This window comes from Vipera ursinii, assembly GCF_947247035.1.
Source record: "Vipera ursinii genome assembly, chromosome: 2".
In the NCBI taxonomy this organism is placed as follows: Eukaryota; Metazoa; Chordata; class Lepidosauria; order Squamata; family Viperidae; genus Vipera; species Vipera ursinii.
The window spans coordinates 81,053,440-81,071,789 of record NC_139513.1 but is presented as its reverse complement, the minus strand read 5'-3'; the positions used below and the strand labels follow the sequence as shown (position 1 = coordinate 81,071,789).

General features: G+C 46.7%; 1 protein-coding gene across 1 annotated transcript in view; it reads right to left on the bottom strand.

Annotated features, from left to right (window-relative positions):
- The window catches only part of CCDC69 (coiled-coil domain containing 69), a 54,278-nt gene that overhangs the window by 13,425 nt on the left and 22,503 nt on the right, over positions 1 to 18,350 (bottom strand). The window contains exons 2-3 of the mRNA XM_083354360.1: positions 15,777 to 15,843; positions 6,505 to 6,674 (exon numbers count right to left, since the gene is read on the bottom strand). Coding sequence (XP_083210486.1) covers positions 6,505 to 6,674; positions 15,777 to 15,843 — 237 coding nt within the window. The remainder of the gene's footprint in view (positions 1 to 6,504; positions 6,675 to 15,776; positions 15,844 to 18,350) is intronic.

The window sequence follows — 18,350 nt, the reverse complement described above, 5'->3', positions numbered from 1 at the left end:
TCTCAGCAGGGCTCTACCTGGTTCAATACAAGGCAAACTGGCAACTCTCCATGTGTAAAAGAATAAATGAATACAGGTTTGTCATCTGCTGATTGTTCTGAACCAGCCCTCTTCTCGCACCCCTAATCAAAAGAAGAGACTGGAAAGCGTCCAAGGCTAAAAGGCTTCTGCCAAGATTTAATAGTAAACACACAAGAGCTTATCTTCTCAAGCAAAAGAGTTGCTTTCAGCAACCAGCCCCTCCCCAAACACTCCTTTTATAGAGAGCTCAGGGCGTGGTCTCCCTGTGCCTCCTCCCGAGGAGTCCCATAGCCTTCCTTTGTTTGTCCCTGCTCGACTGCCTCCTGCGTCGGGCGTCCTTGAACAGGGCCAGCTGTGGGTCATCATCCTCCGCACTCTCGGGCTCACACAGCTGAGCAGAGGTTCCCGGCTGAGGACTCTGCAAAGTCTCCAAATCATCATCAGCTGGTTCGTTTCCCTCCTCCCCCACATCTGAGTCCTCCGATACATCGGAGCCGGCTGTCGGACCCACAGGCTGACCCTGAGTCACAACACTATCCCGCACCGCAGGGCCCTTCCCCCGGGTCTGCCGATCCGGATGCGGTCGGGATGGGAACTGTTCGTGAAACGCAGTCACCAACGCAGGGGCATGAACGGCGGTCGCGTCTTCCCATGTGAAGTCCTCCGGCCCGTACCCTTTCCACTCGATCAGGTACTGGAAGCGACCTTTCAGCCAGCGGGAATCCCTGATGCTGGCGACCTCATACTCGGGGGTGCTGTCGCCATCACGAGGTCCTGATGGGGGAGGTTCCGCTTGGCGAAGTGGACAAGCCGGTTGTTCGGGGACCAACAAGGACCGATGGAAGACGGGGTGCACGCGCAGGGAACGTGGCAGAGTTAAACGATAGGCGACCGGGTTGATGACGGCCTCGACTGGGAACGGTCCAAGGTAACGGTGGTCCAGCTTCCTCGCCGGCCGAGTGGATGGTAGGTTCCTGGTGGACAGCCAGACCCGATCCCCCACCGATAGTGGAGGCGTATCCCTTCTCGACCGATCGGCGAACCTCTTGTAGTCGGCCTTGGCCTTCTCCAGCTGCCGTCGCACCAACCGATGGATCGCCTGTAACTCCGCCATGAATTCGTTCGCTGCTGGCTCCGGTGAGTCCACGGGAGAAAGGGGGAAAAACCGGGGATGATAACCCACATTGGCCAAGAACGGTGTCATCTGCGTGGAGGTGTGCTGCGAGTTGTTAAAGGCAAACTCGGCTATGGCCAAATAGTCCACCCAATTGTCCTGCTGCAGGTTAACGTAGCAGCGCAGATACTGCTCTAAGATGCCGATGACCTTCTCGGTACCCCCGTCGGTCTGAGGATGATGCGCAGACGAGAGGCAAACCTTAATGTCCAACGCCCGCATCAACTCCTGCCAGAAGCGGGCTGTAAACTGGGCCCCCCTATCGGAGACGACTCTATCGGGAAGGCCGTGCAGCCGGAACACCTGTTGGATGAACATGCGACTAGTGGCGCGAGCTGACGGTAAGCCGCGACAGGGGATGAAGTGCGCCATCTTGGTCAACATGTCCACCACCACAAACACTGTCGTGAAGCCGGAGGATGGGGGTAGATCCGTCAGAAAGTCCATGGACACAGCCCCCCAGGGTCTCTTGGGCGTTGGCAAAGGCTGCAGTAAACCAGGCGGGGCCCCTGTCGCTGACTTGGCCTGCCTGCATGGGACGCAGGAGGTGACATAAGACTGAACATCGTGTCGGACTCGGGGCCACCAGAACGTACGGGAGACCAGGTTCAGAGTCTTGAACAGGCCAAAATGCCCCGCAGCCGGGTTATCATGACATTGGCTGAGGACGAGTCCCCTGAGTGGCCCTCCTGGAACATAGAGCCGGTCACGATAATACAGGAGTCCATCCGTGACCGACCAAGGCGAATCTGGCCCCACCTCTTCCTTCCGCTGAGCCACCCACGCCTCCTGCTGCTGCGCCTCCCGGATCCGAGCCCGTATATCCACCGGCTCCCGCACCGCAGCAAAAGACTCGACGGGGATCACGGTCCTGGGCGGAAGCTTGTCTTCCACTCGGGTGTACTCGGGCTTCCTGGACAGAGCATCCGCTCTCTGGTTGTGCCCGCTTGGTATGTACCGCACCCGGAAGTCAAACCTCGCAAAGAAGAGGGACCACCGGATCTGGCGTTGGTTCAAATTCCGAGCGGTCTGCAGGCTTTCCAGATTCTTGTGGTCCGTCCGGACCTCGATTTGATGCCGCGCCCCCTCCAGATGATGCCTCCAAGCCTCGAACGCCGCCTTGATGGCCAGCAGCTCCTTCTCCCAGATGGTATAGTTGCGCTCCGAGGGATTCAATTTCCGAGAGTGATACGCGCAAGGGAAAAGGGTACCGTTGGGCGTCGCTGCCTGGAGCAACACGGCCCCAATGGCAATGTCGGAGGCATCCGCCTCCACGACAAACGGCCGTTGCGGGTCAGGATGCTTCAAGATGGGCTCCTTCATGAAGGCGTCCTTCAAAGCTTGGAACGCCTGTTGTTCGGGGGCGTTCCACTGGAACCGAGTCTTCTTCTGCAGGAGCCGGGTGAGGGGGGCTGTCAAGGCAGCAAAGCCAGGGATGAATGTCCGATAGTAGTTGGCAAATCCAAGAAGTCGCTGAATATCCTTCACGCGACGCGGGGGTTGCCAACTCTGCAACGACTCAACTTTACTCGGTTCCATGGCGATGCCCTCAGGAGAAATGCGGTGACCCAAGAAATCAATGGTCACCTGGTAGAACTGGCACTTCTCCAACTTGGCAAACAGCCGATGTTTCCGGAGGCGCTGCAGGACCTGACGGAGATGCTGATGATGCGCTTCACGCGACGGGGAGTAAATCAGGATGTCGTCCAGGTAAATCACAACAAACTGGTCCAACAGATCCCGAAAGATGTCATTCATAAAATGCTGAAACACAGCAGGGGCGTTGGTCAGGCCAAACGGCATCACCGTGTACTCGAAATGTCCATAGCGAGTACCAAACGCCGTCTTCCACTCATCACCCGGCCGAACCCTGACGAGGTTGTAAGCTCCACGCAGGTCCAGTTTCGTGAAGATCTTAGCCTCCCGGAGTCGGTCCAAGAGCTCGGGGATGAGGGGCAGCGGGTAGCGGTTACGCACCGTGATAGCGTTGAGTTTCCGGTAGTCACAGCAAAGCCGTAACTCGCCCGACTTCTTTTTGACGAAGAGCACGGGCGCAGACACTGGCGAGGACGAGGGCCGGATGAAACCACGAGCCAAGTTCTTTGTCAGGAAGTCCCGCAATGCAGCCAACTCGGGCTCCGACATGGAGTACAAACGCCCCACTGGGAGAGGCGCATCAGGGACTAGGTCAATGGAGCAGTCGTAGGGCCTGTGCGGGGGTAATTGGTCCGCCTCTGACTCGCTGAACACGTCAGCAAAGTCGGACAGTTCGGGAGGCAAGGAAACCCCTGGGGAACCCTCCACCTGGCCGGCACAGATATGGCGGGTGTGGTCCACGCACTGCAAACTTGGGAAGGTGACCAAGTTCTGAGACCAATAGATCTGTGGATCATGCGCCCGGAGCCACGCCAGTCCCAAGACCACGGGGAAGTGCAGATCCGAAGTGACGTAGAACTGAATGGCCTCCACATGGGTACTGATGGCCATACACACGGGTTGCGTGGCGGCCGTGATAGGCCCGGACAGGAGCACTCGACCATCGATGGTCTCCACAAGCATGGGCGGATCCACTGGACACTGGGGAACAGCCCATTTGGCCACAAAGGCCGAATCCATAAAGTTAGTGGTAGCCCCAGAGTCAATTAAGGCATGGACCGGAATCCCCTCTGGCTTGCCAGGGAGGATCAGTCGTGCCTCCAAAATCAAATGCCGTGGAGGTTCACAGGCACCGTCGGAACGGCGTCGCTCGGCGTGATCGTTGTGGGTCGCCCGATCTTTCACACCGTCTAGATCGGGCTCGGGCCGTTTCCCGATAGCAAAGCAGGGGACTTTCTCGGGGCAGGCTTGGTCACTGACGCCCGCTGACGCTTCTTCGGGCAAGAAGCAGCCAAATGTCCAGGGTCCCCACAGTAAAAACACAACCCCTCCGATCGTCGTCTTTCCATTTCCGTCACCGATAGACGGGACCTGGCGGCACCCAGCTCCATTGGCTCCTCCCTCTGGACTGGGGGCTCACGCACAACAGGGGCGGCAGGGGTCTGTGGGGTGGCACGGCGACTCTTACGCTGCTGCAGCCGGGCATCGATCCGCAGACAAAGATGGATCAGCCCATTCAGGTCTGAGGGAATGTCCACGCGGGCCAGCTCATCCAACATCTCCACTGACAAGCCATCCTGAAAGGCATCCACGAGCGCAGCCTCATTCCAGGCGGAATCCTGGCTAAGCAGCCGGAAATCGCTGATATAGGCCTGTAGAGGGCGCTGACCCTGCCTCAAAGCTTTCAGGCGTCGGGTGGCAGTCTGCGCCTTAATCGGGTCCTCGTACATGAGGCGCATATGGTCACAAAACCCCCCAAAGTTATCCAACAAAGGGCTAGGCTGTGCCAACAGAGGCATGCCCCAACGAGCTGCATCTCCCGACAGAAGGCTCAACACGAATCCCACCTTATCTCGGTCAGTGGGGAAATCAGCTGCTCTCACGCTGATATAAAGCTGGCATTGTCCCAGGAAGGCAGGAAACAGTTCTGGTTTACCAGCAAATTTATCCGGCATAGCTATCTGACATTTCCTCCTGGGTGGGGGGGCAGCATGTACCTGAGCCTGCAGTTGTGCCACCTGAGTGGCCAGCAAGGTGAGTTGCTGGTTGAGCTGGGCATTCTCGGCAAGAAGCTGCTCCATCGTAGTATTAAGGGGTGGGTGGCTGAAAGCAAACTGTTCTGAACCAGCCCTCTTCTCGCACCCCTAATCAAAAGAAGAGACTGGAAAGCGTCCAAGGCTAAAAGGCTTCTGCCAAGATTTAATAGTAAACACACAAGAGCTTATCTTCTCAAGCAAAAGAGTTGCTTTCAGCAACCAGCCCCTCCCCAAACACTCCTTTTATAGAGAGCTCAGGGCGTGGTCTCCCTGTGCCTCCTCCCGAGGAGTCCCATAGCCTTCCTTTGTTTGTCCCTGCTCGACTGCCTCCTGCGTCGGGCGTCCTTGAACAGGGCCAGCTGTGGGTCATCATCCTCCGCACTCTCGGGCTCACACAGCTGAGCAGAGGTTCCCGGCTGAGGACTCTGCAAAGTCTCCAAATCATCATCAGCTGGTTCGTTTCCCTCCTCCCCCACATCTGAGTCCTCCGATACATCGGAGCCGGCTGTCGGACCCACAGGCTGACCCTGAGTCACAACACTGATGTCATTGCTGAGGTTATTTGTTCCTGTCATAGTGTGGCAGAATTTGGATCCTAGCTTTGTATGAGTCCTGTTGTCCACATAGGATGCTTAAGGTAGAAATACGTAGTATAGTTCACTTTCAGTAATGATACTCATATCTCACAACTCTTTGGTGTTAGGTATTGTAAATCAGCTTCTGGTAGTTACCATTAGCAGAAACTGCCTCATGGTTTACTGACACAGGAGCCAAATAAGAGCCTTGGTGGAGCAGTAGACTAATGCCTCCTTAAGTAACACCAGCTGCCTGCAATTAGTGCAGGTTCGAGTCCCACCAGGCTCAAGGTTGACTCAGCCTTCCATCCTTCCGAGGTAGGTAAAATGAGGACCCAGATTGTTGGGGGCAATAAGCTGACTTTGTAATAATGCCGCTTGGGGGGGCCCTGAAAGCCCTAATAAGCAGGCATATACATAGAATGAAGGCTATTGCTAAGCACATTGATTTGTGCTTTAAATTGTAAGCCGCCCTGAGTCTTCGGAGAAGGGCGGGATATAAATGGGATTAAAATAAAAATAAAATAAATAAAATAAATAATACAGACGTTAACTTTGTCTCCATATTTACCTAAGCAACACTATCTCGGTGCAGTTTGAACAGCTTCAGCTGAAGTAGAAAAAAAGGAAGTAGGTAAACTTTCCCCAACTTTGGGCAAACCCACAGAGATTCCTCTTGCAGTATCACTCTCCATAAAGAGTGAGAAAATGGGAAATAGCAGGAAAGGAAATAAGCACTTGTGAAATCGGTGAGGTTTCCCATGTACCGGGAGAAGTGAACATTTTTATTTGTGTTGTGTTTTTTTAAATGATCCCAAGTGAGTTCATACATGTGGTCTTTAAAAACAGTGAATTTAAACCAGCTGAAGTAATATAAGAAGGTTGTTCATCTTCGAGTATAAAAGTACTCTACTCAGATGACACAAAAAGGGGAGCCATATAAATCCTGTATTTGTACGGTGCCCCCAAGGAATGTATTGGGAGCTTATCTGAATCTGATTACTGCAGAAAACAGAAGGAAACTAAATCCCAAACCAAAAGGATATATACATGAACACCTAATTAGACGCATATTGAAAGGGCAGGTTAAGGCAGTTCTAACCTGGAGTTGATTGTCCTGGCTAAGTCTGTGAGTCTCAGCATGGCGAACTTCCTTCAGACAATCTTCCTCTTCCTGCTGTTCTTGCTGGAGCCTTGTGATCTCATCCATCTGCTTCTCCAGCATTGCAGCCTTCCTTTTTTCTGCTTCATTCTGCAAACAATCTGTGTTGGCTTGTTCAAGGAGAAGGAAGAAAAGAAGAATTACATATAAGTGGCTTTCTTTTCCCTTTCCCTATCTTGGTTGTTGTGCTATTATTTTTTCCCCCAACATTGTTATAAAAGCCCAGTTTGTTATCCAAAGGGTTTCTGGGAACAGATACTACATAATCTATAAATGCAGGTAGTCCTTGGTTTACTATCACAATTGACCCCCAAAATTCTGTTGCTAAGTAAGACATTTATTAAGTAAGTTTTGCCCAATTTTAAAATCTTTCTTGCCACAGTTCTTATAATAATAATAATAATAATAATAATAATAATAATAATAATAATAATAATAATAATAATAATAAAGTTGGAAGGGACCTTAGAGGTCATCTAGTCCAACCCCCTGCTCAGGCAGGAAACCCTATACCATTTCAGGCAAATGGCTGTCCAGTCTCTTCTTAAAAACCTCCAGTGTTGGAGCATTCACCACCTCTGGAGGCAGGTTGTTCCACTGGTTAATTGTTCTAACTGTCAGAAAATTTCTCCTTAGTTCTAGGTTGCTTCTCTCCTTGACTAGTTTCCATCCATTGCTTCTTGTCCTGCTTTCAGGCGCTTTGGAGAATAGCTTGGCTCCCTCTTCTTTGTGGCAGCCCCTGAGATATTGGAACACTGCTATCATGTCACCCCTCACCCTTCTCTTCATTAAACTATTCACTGCAGTTGTTAAGTTAGTAAAACAGTTATTAAACAAATCTGGCTTCCCCCATTGACTTTGCTTGTCAGAAAGTTGCAAAAGGTGATCCCATGACCCTGGGACACTGCAGCTGTCATAAATATGAGTCAGTTGCCAAATGTCTGAATTTTGATCACGTGGCCATGGGGATGTCACAACGATCATAAGTGTGAAAAAACAGTCACAAGTCACTTTTTTCAGTGCGATTCTAACTTCGAACGGTCACTAAACACACTGTGGTAAGTTGAGGACTTCCTGTACAGAAGAACATGAATTTCTGAAGAAGCTTCTGGGATGTCTGACACTGCTAGCAAGACGGCTTGTTCAATCACACACAATGTCTAGGGTCCCTCTAGAACAGCCTGTCAAAAGTATCAGATATAAACTGAAAGTAGCAAATGTTCATTTCTGTACATGCATGATTTGCTGGGGGACCTTGAAACAAGCTACTCATACCATTTGCAATCAGTGACAGATAGGAATATTGATCTGTCATGCGGTTAATGAGGGCTTATTAATGTTATATTGCAGCACAGAATATAGGGAGAGGGTTACATAAACCTGGATTCCCATGCATCTTGCCAGGGATTAAAACTTCTCAAATAATTCAGAAGGAATAAGTAAAGAATGAGCTATAGATATTGATAAGTCTTTGATCAAATCAACTGATGCCCTTGAATATAGAATTCTGTCCTGAGTACCACTTCTGACCTAAAACCATGGTGGCTTGAAATGAGATTCTTTAAAATCCCAGGTGAAACCAATCAAGATTTATAAATGAACACAAAATCTGGTTCGGTACAGTCCTTTTTATTATTCACCACTGTATAAGGAACCTGGCTGAGCTGTAATAAGTCCTAAATGCTGTTCATTTAAACAATTGCAATTTGGTATTGTTTCTTTGTTGGGAAAGCCACATTTGTTTAAAAGAGATTTGTTTTAGAGCAAAAGATAGGTGTAGTATAACGTGTAAGTCACATGCACTGTCATTTACTTACACCAGGGGTAGGCAACTTTGGCTCTTTTATGACTCGTGGACTTCAACTCCCAGAATTCCTGAGCCAGCTGGCTCAGGAGTTCTGGGAGTTGAAGTCCACAAGTCATAAAAGAGCCAAGGTTGTCTACCCCTGACTTACACTATGAACTAGTGAAAAAATACTTGTTTATATTGCAATTATAAACATTCATACTCTATGAGAGCAACAACACTGTATGGATGTATATATTATAGCTCAAGAGCTAGAAAGAAATATTGAATATAATTCTATTACATGCTTCAGCAGATGGGAATCCATTTGTCAGCAGAATGTGGAAGAATCTGTTTTCTCCAATCCAAGAACTCTTTTATGTACCCAGAAAAATCTACTTTAGATAGGGAGTGGGGAGGGGAAAGACCGCTCCTCCCAAGTAGATTTGTGATCCTGAATGCCTAAAGCCTTGGCTTGTTTTAACAAATGGCAGTGTGTTGCCTGCAGACTGACATTCCCTGTGTGTAGAAGTGCAACTTGGAGTAACAGGTTCAGCATTTTCCTCAACTCCTACCCTCACCTCCTCCCCAAAGTAGCTGTAAGAACTCTGCTAAGTTTTTGCAATACCATTCAACAAAGTGATTAGAACGGCCCCTCAATACAGCACACTTGATAGAACACTCGAGCGTTAGTACATGTTGCTAGTAAGGCAGGGAAGGCATAAAAACCACTCCAGAACCTAAAATTATTTAACTGTATCAACATGTTCTGCAATGGTTCTCTGAGAACGTCTTTGAATCCCTCCCAATTTTTTAATCCCTGTTGGAAGCTCACCTCTCCCAAAGGTTGCTTATTTCCTCCAGTGATTGATTGGGTTGGAAATATCTAGGGAATTTTCAGCCAGCCCACCTGCCCAAGCTTTTAATAATAATATAATAATTTGATTTCTATACTGCCCTTCTCCCGAAGGACTCAGGGCGGTGAACAGGGCAATACACAATAAAAATCGAATACAAAAATTAAAAAGTCATTAAACATCATGCCCATAAAATCAATACATATTAAAGTTAAAACTAGTTTTAAAAACCCAACCCCATCCCATCAGACCAGGCCAGCTTGTTCGAAAAAGAATGTTTTGAGATCGCGCCGGAAGGAGCGAAGGTCAGGGGCCATCCGGAGCTCAACCGGTAAGCGGTTCCAAAGGTCTGGCGCGCCCACAGAGAACGCTCTCCCCCTGGGGGTCACCAATCGGCATTCTTTGATCGGCAGCACCCTGAGGAGACCCTCTCTGTGGGAGCGCACTGGACGGAGGGAAGTTGATGCTGGCCGCAGGTGTTGCCGTAGGTAATCCGGACCCATGCCATGAAGGGCTTTGTAAGTCATAACTAACACCTTGAACCTCACCCGGAGAGCAACCGTTAGCCAATGCAGCTCGCGGAGCAAAGGTGTAACATGGGAGTATCGGGAAAGTCCCAAGACAACTCGCGCGGCTGCATTCTGCACCAGTTGGAGTCTCCGGGTGGACCTCAAGGGCAGCCCCATGTAGAGAGCATTACAGTAGTCTAGACGAGAGGTCACGAGCGCATGAGTGACTGTGTGCAAGGCATCCTGGTCTAGATAGGGCTGCAACTGGCGCACCAGGCGAACCTGGGCAAAGGCCCCCCTAGTCACAGCTCCAATATGCTCTTCCAAAGAGAGCTGTGAGTCTAGAAGGACCCCCAAGTTGCGGGCCCTATCTACGGGGGGTAATAGCTCACCCCCCATGGCCAATGATGGAATGATCGGAATTTACCGGGATGCCGGCACGAACAGACACTCAGTCTTGTCAGGGTTGAGTCGAAGCCTGTTCCTCCCCATCCAGACCCGGACCGCCTCCAGGCAACGGGACATCACATCGAGGGCATCACTGGGGTGGTTTGGGGTCGAAATAAAAAGCTGGGTATCATCAGCATATTGGTGATACCCAACTCCAAAACCACGAATGATCTCACCCAGCGGCTTCATATAGATGTTGAACAGGAGAGGCGAGAGAACCGATCCCTGAGGAACTCCACAAATGAGAGGTCTCAGGGTCGATCTCTGCCCCTCTGCCAACACCGACTGCGAACGTCCCAGAAGGTAAGAGGAGAACCACTGGTGAACTGTGCCTCCCACTCCTAACCCCCTGAGACGTCGCAGCCGGATACCATGGTCGATGGTATCAAAAGCCGCTGAGAGGTCTAAAAGGACTAGGACAGAGGAACAACCCCTGTCCCGAGCCCACCAGAGATCATTCACCAGCGCGACCAATGCCGTCTCCGTGCTGTACCCGGGCCTGAAACCCGATTGGTACGGGTCTAGGTAGTCAGCTTCATCCAAGAACAAAGGGAGCTGCTGCGCCACCACGCTCTCAACAACCTTCGCCAAAAAGCGAAGGTTGGAGACCGGACGATAGTTGTTTAAAATTGTTGGGTCCAAGGCAGGCTTCTTGAGGAGGGGTCTCACCACCGCCTCCTTCAAGGCGGCGGGAAAACTACCCTGACTCAAAGAAGCAGTAATCACTGCCTGGAGCCAGCCTCGTGTCCCATCCCGGGCTGCATAAGTCAGCCAGGAGGGGCACGGGTCCAACAAACACGTGGTGGAGCTCAGCTTCCCCATGATCTTGTCCACTTCTTCAGGAGTCACAGGGTCGAACTCTTCCCAGATTAAATCGACAAGGCCGCCCGTATCCTCATCGTCAGACTCTGCCCAGTCGGAGTCCAGACCGGTCTGGATCTGAGCGATTTTGTCCGACAGAAATCGACTAAACTCCTCGGCTCGACCCTGCAAGGGGTCCTCCCTCACCTCCTGATTAAGGAGAGAGCGAGTTACCCTAAACAGGGCGGCCGGGCGATTATCTGCGGACGCGATGAGAGTGGCAAAGTGGTTAGACCTCGCCACCCTCATCGCCGCGAGATAAGTTCTCGTAAACGACCTTAGTCGTAACCGGTCGGATTCGGATCGGCTGGATCTCCAACAGCTCTCTAGGCCCCGTCTCCGACGCTTCATCTCCCGGAGCTCCATGGAGAACCATGGAGCCCATTGGGATCTGCGCCGGGTCAAGGGCCGCATGGGTACAACTTGGTCGAGTGCCTCTGTGGCTGCCCTTTCCTAGGCTTCCACTAGGGCATCGACCGAGCTGTGAGCAAAGGAGGCAGGTGGGGGCCCCAGCGCCGTCTGGAACTGCTCAGGGTCCCTCAGGCACCTAGGACGGAACCATCTGATTGGCTCAACAACCCCACGACGGGGAGTGGCAAAACGGAAGACCAACCGCAGGAGATGATGATCGGTCCATGACAGGGGTGTAATAATTGGAGAACCCCCCCCCCCGAAATCATCTAACCACCGTCCGGACAGAAAAACCAGATCGAGCGTGTGACCCCCCCCATGAGTTGGGCCCTGAATAACCTGCATCAGGTCCATGGCCGTCATGGAAGCCATGAACTCCCGAGCTAACTCAGATGATCCCCCCAGGGATTGTAGGTTGAAGTCACCCAAAACTATGAGTTTGGGGAACTCAACCACCAACCCTGAGAGGATATCGAGAAGTTTTATTCTTATTTTGAGTATTGAGAAGTTTTATCCTTATTTTGAATAATGTAACTAAAGTCAATAATTAAACCTATGATAAGAAATACCAGGTTACAATCATGGTCACACATAATCCTGGATTAATATCCTACCCATATGAGCTCACATGAAATCATTTTCTCAAACAGAGTTTACATCAAAATCAAATTTAGGATACACATGAGACTACAGATAGTCCTTATCTCACGACCACAACTGAGCCCAAAATTGATGTTGCTAAGTGTAGTTTTGCCTCCTTTTATGACTTTTCTTGCCACATTTGTTAAGCAAATCACTGCAGTTGTGAAATTAGTAACACAGTTGTTAAGTGGATTTGGTTTCCCCATTGACTTTGCTTGTCAGAAGGTTGCCAAAGGTGATCACATGACTCCAGGACACTGTAACCATCATAAATGTGGGTCAGTTGTCAAACACCCTAATGTAAATCACATGACCATGGGGATGCGGCAACGGCCATAAGTGTGAAAAATGGCCGTAAGTCACTTTTTTCAGTGCTATAGTAACTTCAAACGGTCACTAAATGAACTGTCGTAAGTCAAGGACTACCTGTATTTTTAAGGCTATCTGGCTGCTGTTACTAATTCTTTGTTACCTTCAGACAGGTGCGCCAGTCATTGTTGGAACCTTACGGTTACGTTGTAAATAGCATGCTACAGAAGAGGCTCTATTAGGCTATGTCCCACTCTGTAAGAAGGGGGTTAATATATGCCACTCTCCTATGCATGCCTCATTTTCTGGATCACAACAAATCAGTTGTACACTCAGCTTACTATAGATGGAGTCCATCTGCTTTCCACAAGATCCACATTTCTGTGTCCATATTAGGACAAAGTCTTTCTTAAGTCGCCATCAAGCTCATGAAAATATACAAGCTATCTCTCAGCTTCTGCAAATGCCTTATGCAAGCCTGGGATATCTAGTTTGCAGAGCTATTTATATGCAAAATGTTTAACACTGCACTTGGTATAAGATAGGCAATTCCATGCCAGATATTTCCCCGGAATTTAGGGTAGAATTTGATTTCTTTGAACCTGTGAATTATAAGTGCAACAAAAGCAATGCCGGAGCAAAGTGGGAAAGGAGAATATAAGAGAAGGAAACAGTCAAAGCCCCTTCATACACAGCTTGATGAACTAAATAAAGAATCAATAGTTGCCTAAGGTTTTCTCAGCAACTTGAAGAGGTTTAAACTAATAACTTTGGAGTTGATATGTCACTAGGTCTGAAAAACCTACATTTTAAATAGTAACAACTTGTTTGCAGAGATGAGAGTGCATGACTAGTCAGGAACATTAAGGAGAAGATGATTGCCAAGTCTTGACATATTATGTAATGCCATTATTTAATAATAATAATAATAATAATAATAATAATAATAATAATAATAATAATAATAATAATAATAATAATATAAAGTTGGAAGGGACCTTGGAGGTCATCTAGTCCAACCCCCTGCTCAGGCAGGAAACCCTATACCATTTCAGGCAAATGACTGTCCAGTCTCTTCTTAAAAACCTCCAGTGTTGGAGCATTCACCACCTCTGGAGGCAGGTTGTTCCACTGGTTAATTGTTCTAACTGTCAGGAAGTTTCTCCTTAGTTCTAGGTTGCTTCTCTCCTTGACTAGTTTCCATCCGTTGCTTCTTGTCCTGCTTTCAGGCGCTTTGGAGAATAGCTTGATGCCCTCTTCTTTGTGGCAGCCCCTGAGATATTGGAACACTGCTATCATGTCACCCCTCACCCTTCACCTACTCAAAATACATATTTATTATGCTGGACGCCACGTGGTTCATGTGTAGCAAAGAACCAAAGGCTCCTACATTGCCTTTATTTTTTTATAGGCTGTTGACACAGAGGGAGATGTTTTATTATGATTACAATTTCCAGATGCTATGACAAGAGCCATGAATGACTTTGTGAATCTTTGAGGCATCTTTAGATAATGGGTGAGGGTACAGGGGCACAGCACAATGAGCTATCTACATTATGTGGAGCAAAGGTGGCTTGAACAAAATTTATTTTGGTAAAATCTCTTATCAAATTAGAAATGAATGCTTTATATCCATCAGGTATCAGCCAGTCATTATTCTGGTTGTATATTATTAAATCTCTCGTAATGGCCTTTAACTGGGGAAAATGGTGCATCACAGGGAAACAACTTTTGAACCAAGTACATTAAATGGACTAGCTTACAGAATGCATCCAAAATCCAGGACATGATTCCCGAGGGAATGATATGTGGGAAAGCTGTGGCTATTTCAGTGCCACGGATTGCTGCTATTGCAGTTCTGTGATCTTCATTTTCAAAGTTTCATGACAGTTTTCCAGCCAATCTCACAATGCCTTGTTCTTCCCCCATCCCATGGGCAAGGAAGGTAAGGTAAAGGAAGGGAGATTTCTGATGCTCCCTGTCAGATTCCCACAAGGAAACTCAATAGGGAAGCCTGCAGGAAATCAGAAGTCACTCTCATTCCCACTGTTGTTGTTGTTGTTTTGCCTGCCCTTGGTCAGTCTGTTTCTCTGTTTGGATAAGGAAATATGACCCAAGGTCATAGGTTGTCTAGTATTCCCTAAATCCCTTCTGAAGTAAGACAGTAACCCTGTATTTCTTGATATACAGTAAAAGAGAGCTGACATTCCCTTGATGCTAAGGATATGAGACTCCTTGGCATCTCAATAAATGTTTATGCATAATAGCTTCAGTTCTACAACTCTACAACACAGTCCTTTATCTGTGAAGAAGGTCCATGCAAGAGAAACATATTTAGGGAGGAAGAGTTGGTAGACTCTCGTCACCACTTTTATTCTGCAACTCCTCCATGCTGAGTTGAGGATCTAATAAGGCTTTCGTGGGAGGAAGAATGGAGAAAAGCAGGGATATAGGCTCAATGCCATCTCCACTCTTCTACTTTTTAACATGGGAAGAGGATATTTGAGGGCATAATACATACTGCTCAAAAAAATAAAGGGAACACTTAAACAACACAATGTACTGTATTTAATAGTAGGATGTCTTATTTTCTGTTCCCTTTATTTTTTGAGCAGTATATTTGAAGGCCTATATATTTGGATATAATATGCTGATTTATAAAAGCCCAGTTTACTCCATACTTTCCATACTTTGCAGAAGGAGCTATGCTTGATCATATACTGTACAATATATCTACATATTCAGTGTATATCAGAAACTCAAAGATGTAACCAGTAACTATTCATAGGACCACAGCTGCACAGTGATTGGCTGACCTACTAGGCACAGATTACATTTTAAAATTCTCCTATCAATTTCTGGCAGAGAAGTTGGGTGGACAATTTCTCCAAATTTCTCTAAGGAAGAAGTCTTCTAATAGTTGCTGAAAGGCAGAACTCCTGTTAGCACTAAAATAGCATCACAGCTAAAAAAGCCCACGAAAGAGTTCCCTTTTGATATTTTTCCTTAGGATTTAACTGAAGTGTGGGAAGCCATAGATACAGCAGACCATTGGAGAGAAGATTGGATGATATACACAGATCTTTAGCTACCTCGTAACTGAATAAAAACAACAATATGACACTTGCATTATCCATGACAATTTTACCAAAATCCTCTTCACTTTTGAGAACAATTTTTCTTTCATCAAATAGAATGAGTTAGGAGGGGGAGAAAGCTATGTACTCTGCTCAACAATTATATCCATCAAGAGCAGATTCTCATATTACTCCATATGAATTCATCTCCCAAAATAATAATAACTTTCTATGTAAAGCCCCTAGTTCTACAAAACTTTGGTGATTTTTCAAATGGAAGCACATCAAAATAATTAATAACTATCTGTACCTTCAGTCTTCAGTGCTATCAATTCACAGGAAGCTTGTCCGCTGTTATACTGAGTTTTTATTTCTTTCTGTACAAAAGACACAAAGAGAAGAATAACTTACTGTATGGAGGAGGAGGAGGAGGAGGAGGGTCACAAAGACAGACTTGACAGAATCAGATCGTTTTGGTGAAATTTTCATGCTGGCAGCATGGGATATTCTCTGAATCCTTCTTAACAGCAAATTATTCAATGGTGGCATAGTTCATAGTTCCTCAGATTACCATTAACTCCTGTTTTACTTAAGTACTGTCCTTATTTACCATCTTGTGAAATCAATTATATCCTCTGTGGTTGGTACCATTGGTGCTAGAGGAAAAAATGTGTGTGTGCTTAAACTGATTTAGTCTTTAGCTTTTGTATGTGTGTTAGAGGTAGAAGGGAATGGTCCACTGGTCTGTTGCTAAAGGTTAAGGTTTGTCTACTCTATCACATACAAAAGCGTTATTGGTACACAACTAGCCCATCATTTTAGAAAAATAACTGGTCCGCTTTGCCACTTTTGAGGCAAAGGTCATGAAATCTAGGCAGAATTTATTCTGTTTATTTATGAAACATTCTATTGTTCATGGCAGAGAACCTATTTCCGGACGGGAAATGTTAGACTTCCGCCATAAGGAAAACCGCACATCCTTGGAATTCCCCTACAGATAGATCAGAAGCAAAGTTCACCTACAGATTTATCCTAGGTGAAACAAATTGGGCTTAACTTGCTAAGTCTACCTTAAAGATGAAGGCATCAATCACCTCTTTCTTAATACCAAACATAAAGACTTCTAACTCACTGGTAAATAGCATGTCAAAGATTCCACATTTGGTATCTGGCATCTCCGGGTAAGGCTTGGAAAGACTCCCTGCCAATCAGTTTTGGCTATATACCTAGGCTGAAAATAGTTGAGATGCAGCATGATCTGAATCAGGACTGTAAGAAATTGTCTACTGCTATGTATATCTTTGCCATGAATCAAAGTAATGCTCCCTTTAATTGTGACAGACTGAAGCATCACACAACATCTCATAGCTGTGACATGGCATTGGGTATCCTTAGTTTCCCTTACCAGTTATCATTTCATCCATAGATTTTATGTTGTACTATCAAGATAAATCTATATTGTTTCTCCAAGATGCAAATACATTGTTTAAAATGTATGGTGTTTTTTTTTAAAAAAGGGGGGGGGGAGACACATGAAACAAAAAATACTGCCTGCATCAGGTAGAAGCAGATTACAACAATAGATCTCATTCTGCCTTTAACTATATGTGTTCATTTTGTACCGTTCACCTTGTACATATAGCTGAGTTGCTTTTCTCCATATTGCCTATCCTTCATCATCTCTCAGATGCTATGAAAAACCCATAACTTTATTAACATGTTGGAGGCCAAAACAACTGCACACAGAAGATTTGCGATAATATTGGACCGCTGCAATGTGCTGTACATGGAGCTGCCTCTGAAGGCCATCCAGAAGCTTCAACTAGTGCAGAATGGAGTAAGTGGTGCTGGCTACTCAGCCCATGTATCACCATTGCTTTGTAAGCTGATTTATTTGCTGGCACCCAGTGCTTCTGGGTGCCATTCAAAGTGCTGGTTGTCACTTTGAAAGCCCTTCATAGCTTGGGACAAGGCTTCTTGAAGAACTATCTTTCCCTGGTTGTTTCTACTTGTCTGATCCAGTTTGGCAAGATGGGTAATTTCTGGGTCCCAGTGGAACCCTATTTATTTATGTATTTATTAGATTTTTATCCCATTTTTATAAGTAACTCAAGGTGGCAAACATGTGTGATCCTCTTTCCTCCTGTTCTTCCACAGCATCAATCCCGTGAGGTGAGTTGGGCTGAGAGAGAGAGTGACTGACCTTAAGTCATCCAGTCAGCTTTCATGCCTCAGATCCAAAAGGCATGTTCCACCTTCTGGATCATTCTTCTTTCGGATATTGGGATGCCCTGAACTGGTTCTGGATCTGGGCCTGGGGCCCCGAGTGAGTGAAGGGTGCTATGTCTTGGCTGTGCTAGTGAGTGTTGATTGTGATATCTTCCTCAGCTGCTGTGTATTTTAATTTTTCCATTTGTGGTTGAAATTGTTAATTTATTTGAAGATTGGCTTGCTGCCCAGAGTCATTTATTGAGATGGGTGGCCATACAACTTGAATAAATGAATAAACAAATATTCCAATAGCACTGTACAACAATAGAAAAAATAGAATAAATATAAATAAATAGTACTGTACAGCAATAGAAAAAATAGAAAAGAAAGAAAGAAAGAAAGAAAGAAAGAAAGAAAGAAAGAAAGAAAGAAAGAAAGAAAGAAAGAAAGAAAGAAAGAAAAAGTTCAGTGTTATTAAACCACATAAGAATTAAGTCCAGACCCTTTTACTGGCAATTGCAATCAAACAAACTTTTGCTACATGTGGAAAAAATGCAAGAATAAAGAAACTAATTTCAGTTTCAGACCAGCCTGCACAGTAAGCAGTGAAGTTATGAGCTCAGTACACCACACAAGATACAGTTGGTCCTCGAATTACGATTGGTAACTTAGC